The following is a 6,512-nucleotide window of genomic DNA, read 5'->3' on the forward strand; positions in this document are numbered from 1 at the left end:
TATACCTTATTTCAGAAACCTATCCCTCAAACTACTATATTAAGGGAAAAAACTATCTAAAACTATCTTTCATTATTATGTGTATCTTACCAGCTGCCAAAGAAAACAGTAACTTTTTCTTTGCTCATTTAGTCATTACTTAGTTGGTATGTCAGTTCTACACTGTGTGCTTAAAAGTGATGATCATGCATATTGGAATGGTCCTTCCCCACATTGTGAAAGTAAGTACATTTTATTTTTAAAATTTAGACTATCAGTTCTTAAACATTTTGGTCTCAGGACCCTATTATGATTTTAGATTAATAAATACCTAGAAAACTTTTTTTGTGGTTATATCTATTGATATTAATCATTAGGATTAGAATGGAGATAATGTAAAATAATTATTTCTTTTTAAGGGCAATAAAGTCAATACATGCTACTATAGCTCACATGTTTTTATTGAAATTTCAAAAAGTTGAGACTAGGGACACTGCTTTATGATTTTGCAATCTCTTCAATATTTGGCTTAGAGAAAGATATTGAGAGTTAATCTGTTTATCAAAATTTTTAGCTTCTGCAAAAACATATTGTACTGTGAGTATGAAAATGATAAATAATAGTATGTCAGTATGATTGTAAGCTACAAGCCTACTGAATGAATGCACCTCTACCTTAACACATATTTATCAGCTAGTATTCAGTTTAGTTTTTTCAAAATCACAGTTTTCATTAAGTTGATCAGCATCTCTTCTATTGAGTAGGATAAAATTTAGCATGATCTTACAAATAAACTGGCATTCTTTCCCTTAGGAAAATGTCCTAAAAGATCATTTCTATATTAGTGGTTTTAATTTGGGGATTAAATTAAATTTGGGGATTTTGTCATAGAAACCCTCTTCTAGATGAAAATTGAGGTTGTAAATAACTTAAAGAAATCCTGTATTGATGCAATTAGTTATAGAACTTTCTAGCGCTGTCTTGAATAAGGACATGACCTTGCCTCTTACCTTTATTTCCATTTTTTTCTTTTTATAAAGAGGTTTATTGTTCACCACCTCCAAAAATAAAAAATGGAGCACACACCTTTGGTGATATAGATGTATTCAAGTACCGTGAATCAGTAATTTACAGTTGTGATCCTAACCTGGGGCCAGATAAATTTTCCCTTGTTGGAATGAGCATGCTATTCTGTTCTGGCCATAACACCTGGAGTAGCAAGCCTCCAGAGTGTAAAGGTAATCATCTTTTCTTTATTTGTAAATAGTTTTCTCTAAAAGTAAAGATAGTGAGCATATACCCTTCCTCCTCTATGAAACTGTTTTCTAATTCAATTTCATAGCTGTGGAGTTAAATTTAAAAATAATTCTAATTATGGAGTTTCCTTCTCATTTCTGAGAGTATGAGCTACTACCTATAGCCATGAGGTAGGATACTTTTGTTTGAAAGAACCAAAAACTCAACATACATTGGCTGGAAAATAAGGAAGTGTTATCTTGTATTATAAGAAAATGGAACAGTCTAGTTTCAGGTAATGGCAGAGTGGATTATAAATAGCAGCCCTCTCACTTAAAGAATGGTAAAATCTAGAAAAAAAGTTTGGTTTTTGTATTGTTTTGTTTTAATTCTAAAATGTTTAAGGCTCTAAAGAGTTACCAAAAACATGGAGACACTGAAGGGTTTTTCTCTTGAGAGATACCACTGAATCACAGCAAACATTTATCCATATCTGCAAAGTAAAAAAACAGTCTAGGTGTTAAGACATTTTTGTTTTGTTTTGATGTTTTTTAAACTTTTTTTCTTATTTTGACATAAAGCCTCACTATGTAATCTTGGCTGGCCTAGAAATTAGGGTTAGAGATCCTCCTGCTTCTGCCTCTCAAGTTCTGGAAGTGAAGGTGTATGTATTAGCCTGGTGACTAATAGAATTTGTTTTATTTACTTTTAGCTTATGTGCATTGGTGTTTTGCCTGTGTGTATGTCTGTGTGAGAGTGTCAGCTCTTGGAATTACAGACAGTTGAGCTGCCATGTGGGTGCTGGTATTTGAACCCTGGTCCTCTGAAAAAGCACTCAGTGTCTTCAGCACACATCTCTTCAGCCCCAACTAATAGATTTTATAACAAATATAAAAATCTAGTAATTGAAAGTATGTCACCTAATCTCAAGAAATAAAAGTAGATATTAGGAAAGAAATCCACAAAAATTGAAAATTATGTAAGATATTTCTAAATAATCTACTGGTAAAGAAGTCAGAAGGAAAATTGGGAAGAATGTGAAATATGTAAAAATGAAAACAACCTCAGAAAGTCAGAATTTGCCAGGGTTCACCTGAGGTATTACTTCCCAGCACAAAATGTTTGCTTTACAAAACAAAAAAATTGTAAACAGGGACCTAGGAACCTATTCCTAGCCTTCCACTGTAATATCTAAAGAGCCAATTAATCCTGAGTAGCAAGTTGCAAGAAAGTGATAAATATATAGTAGAAACTGAAAAGGGAGAAGGAAAAAAATTGAAACCAACATCTGAGTTTTGGAGAATATGGATAAAGTAGGTAAACCTACAACTGGTGTGTGTGTGTGTGTGTGTGTGTGTGTGTGTGTGTGTGTGTGTGTGAGAAAGAGGGGGAGGGAGAGGGAGATTGGAGGAAGGAGAACTAGGAACTAGTATTAAGGATGAAAAGGAAGACATCACTAAGGATCCTTCAGGCAGTTAAAGATGATAATGGAGGGGGCAAGATGGCAGCGCCGGGAAGACTCTCATTCTGAGGAGCAGCACAGCAGGATTGGCACAGTGACCAGCAATCAGAACTCGTGGCCATAAAACACAAGTGGTTGTGTTTCTTAGGTGAGAGGATACCCCATGGTGGGGGATTCGATCAGCTTTAACTCACCCGGCTAAACCGCGGAAGAGATCCCCGTTCCGCCAGGCGCTTGGTCGCCAGCCCAGAGCTACCCGCCAGTGCGATCTGGTCACGGTCCCAGACTGAACTGTGGGCCCACAACACCATAGACTGGATTTCCCAGTCGAGAGATAACCCCACGGAGCAGGAAACAATTGGGACCGACCCCAGGTTGCCCAGACATCCCCTGGAAAAGACTCGGGTTCCGCGGGTGCCCCAGGAGCCAGCCCGGACCCAGAGCCGGGAGGGACAAAGGCGCCTGCCTGCACAGAGCCCTGCCTGCGCGCGTGATTCGCCGCCTCAGATAGAACTGTGGGCACCAGGGCAACAGGGCACCAGACTGCGTGTCTCTGGCAGGAGGAAACCCCCAGCGGAGGGGGTCAGCAGCTCTAACGCTTAGGACACCCAGCACCAAAACACTTCCTGGATTCACGCAGACTCTAGTGCAGGCAGGAGCACTGTGCTCTGCCGCCATTGTTGCGTTCCCCTGGGGCACTGGGACACACAGCTGCATCCTCGGACCTGCAGGAGCCGAAGAGCCATTACAGCAGCCCTCAGATACTGTGCCAGGGATCGGCCAGTTGTCCCTGGCTGGACTGCCAAAACTGTAGGAATCCCTGATCCTTCAGGGGGGCTGCACCCACAGCGTCTGGACCAGAGTGGTGCCTACAGCCGCCATCCCAGACAGGGACACACAGCTTCTGGTCCACAGTGAGGCACCCAGCCTCCAGACCAGAGCAGTGCCCCCAGGCGCCAACTCAACCTAGGCGCACATTCTCCAGGTCCAGAGCAGAGCAATCAGCCTTTGGCCCAGAGACTTGCTGAGTGCACCTCCCACTTTCTCAGACAGAACTGTGCGCCCCAGGATAACAGACTGAGTTTCCCTGTTGGGAGAAAACCCCATAGCTAGGGAATCAGCAGTTTCTTCAAGAGGACTGTACATGGAAATTTAGTGAGCAGCAGCACACTAAATTTATAACAAGAAACCCAGCAGTGGGGCAGCTGTCTTGAGAAATTTTATGGGTAAGAGGAGATCCCCCCTGCCTAACATAGACCACAGCTACTACTCAGGGCTATAAACCTGAGGTGAGCAGTGGCAACTCCGGAGAAACACTGGCCATACAGTGACCATAACCAAAAAGCAGAGAAGGACTCCTTCAGGAAAAATCATCTTCCGGCCAAGGGGATACTCCCTACCTCAGGACTCCAGGAAGCACAGAAACTAACAGCCAACACCTAAATCAGCCCAATGGGTAGAGGTCAGCGTAAAGGCTCAACCAACAAAAGACAGAGCAATATGGCATCTCCAGAACCCAGCCATCCAGGGGCGAACAGCCCTGAACAAGGCAGCATAATAGAAAATCAAGAAGATGACCTTACATCTATGTTGATGAAGAGAATAACAGAGGAAACAGATAAAATACGTAAAGAATTAGAGGAAGATAAAACCAAACAGATCATGGCTATCCGTAAAGAAATGGAGGAAGATAAAGACAAGCAAATTAGGGCCATCCGTGAAGAAATACGGGAAGATGCAGCCAAACAGCTTGTGGCCTTCAGAGAAGAAATAATTAAATCACTGAAAGAAATCAAAGAGACAGAGTTGAAGGAACTAAAAGAAAAAGAGGAAAATACAAGCAGACAGGTGAAGGAAGTAAACAAAACAACTCAAGACCTGAAGATAGAACTAGAAAAATTAAAGAAAACACAAATGGAGGAAATAATGGAGAGGAAGAATTTAGGGAAGAAAACAGGAACTACAGAGGTAAGCATAACCAACAGAATACAAGAAATGGAAGAAAGAATCTCAGGTGTAGAAGATACAATGGAAGAAATCGATGTATCTGTCAAAGAAAATGTTAAATCCAAAAAATTCCTGACACAGACCGTCCAAGAAATCCAAGACAATATGAAAAGACAAAACCTAAGAATAATAGGAATAGAGGAAAAAGAAGACTCCCTTCTCCAAGGCCCAGAAAATATTTTCAACAAAATCATTGAAGAAAATTTCCCCAAGTTAAAGGAGAAGCCAATAAGGATACATGAGGCCTACAGAACACCCAACAAATTTGACCAGAAAAGAAAATTCTCCCGCCACATAATAATCAAAACAGGAAGTATACAGAACAAAGAAAAAATACTAAAAGCTGCAAGGGAAAAAGGCCAAGTAACATATAATGGCAAACCCATTAGAATCACACCTGACTTTTCAACAGAAACTATGAAAGCCAGAAGGGCCTGGACAGATATCATGCAGACCCTAAGAGAACACAGATGTCAACCCAGGCTACTATACCCTGCAAAACTCTCAGTCCTCATAGACGGAGAAAACAAGATATTCAATGACAAAAACAAATTTCAACAATACCTACACACAAATCCAGCATTACAGAAGACACTGGAAGGGAAAATACAACCCAAGAAAATTAGCTTCTGTCAAGAAAACACAGGAAATAATTAACCTTACTATAGCAAAACGAAAAGCAACCAAGCACACAAACTTATGAACACAGCCAACATCAAAATCAAAGGATCTAACAGCCACTGGTCATTAATCTCTCTCAACATCAATGGACTCAACTCTCCAGTAAAAAGACACAGATTAACAGAATGGATACGTAAACAAAACCCAGCAATCTGTTGCATACAAGAAACACACCTAAGACACAAAGATAGACATTACCTGAGGGTAAAAGGTTGGAAGATGACTTTCCAAGCAAATGGACCCAAGAAACAAGCAGGAGTAGCCATTCTAATATCTGATAAAATAGACTTTCAACCAAAATTAATAAAAAGAGATGAGGAAGGACACTTCATACTCATCAAGGGAAAATTCCACCAGGAAGACTTCACAATCCTGAACATCTATGCCCCAAATACAAGAGCACCCACATTTGTAAAAGAAACATTGATAAAATTTAAACCACATATAGATCCCCACACATTAATAGTGGGAGACTTCAACACCCCACTCTCAACAAAGGACAGGTCAACAAAACAGAAATTAAACAAAGAAACAATATCTCTGACAGAGGTCATGAATCAAATGGACCTCACAGACATCTACAGAACTTTACACCCAAACACAAAAGAATTTACCTTCTTCTCAGCACCTCATGGAACCTTCTCCAAAATAGACCATATAGTTGGTCACAAAGCAAGCCTCAAGAAGACTGAAATAATCCCTTGTATCCTGTCTGATCACCATGGAATAAAGCTGGACTTCAACAACAACAGAAATAGCAAAAAGCCTACACACTCATGGAAACTGAACAACTTGTTACTAAATGACAGCTGGGTCAGGGAAGAAATAAAGAAAGAAATTAAAGCCTTTCTAGAACTCAATGAAAATGAAGACACAACATACCCTAACTTGTGGGACACAATGAAAGCAGTGCTAAGAGGAAAGTTCATAGCACTAAGTGCCTTCAAGAAGAAATTCGAGACAGCTCATTCAGCAACTTAATGGCCCACTTAAAAACCCTAGAAAAAGAAGAAGCAGACACACCAAAAAGGAGTAGACGGCTGGAAATAATCAAACTCAGGGCTGAAATCAATCAATTAGAAACAAATAAAACAATTCAAAGAATCAATGAAACCAAGAGCTGGTTCTTTGAGAAAATCAACAAGAT

At 40.0% G+C, this 6,512-nt stretch overlaps 1 protein-coding gene across 4 annotated transcripts in view; it reads left to right on the forward strand.

Moving 5' to 3' along the window:
• Window positions 1-6,512, forward strand: part of Cd46 (CD46 molecule) — a 49,874-nt gene that overhangs the window by 6,197 nt on the left and 37,165 nt on the right. For all 4 annotated transcript variants that reach the window (XM_055609254.1, XM_055609256.1, XM_055609257.1 and 1 more), the window contains exons 4-5: window positions 133-221; window positions 1,020-1,217. In XM_055609254.1, coding sequence (XP_055465229.1) covers window positions 133-221; window positions 1,020-1,217 — 287 coding nt within the window. The remainder of the gene's footprint in view (window positions 1-132; window positions 222-1,019; window positions 1,218-6,512) is intronic.

The sequence above is a fragment of the Psammomys obesus genome, unplaced genomic scaffold (genome assembly GCF_907164565.1).
Source record: "Psammomys obesus unplaced genomic scaffold, mPsaObe1.curated_primary_1811, whole genome shotgun sequence".
In the NCBI taxonomy this organism is placed as follows: Eukaryota; Metazoa; Chordata; class Mammalia; order Rodentia; family Muridae; genus Psammomys; species Psammomys obesus.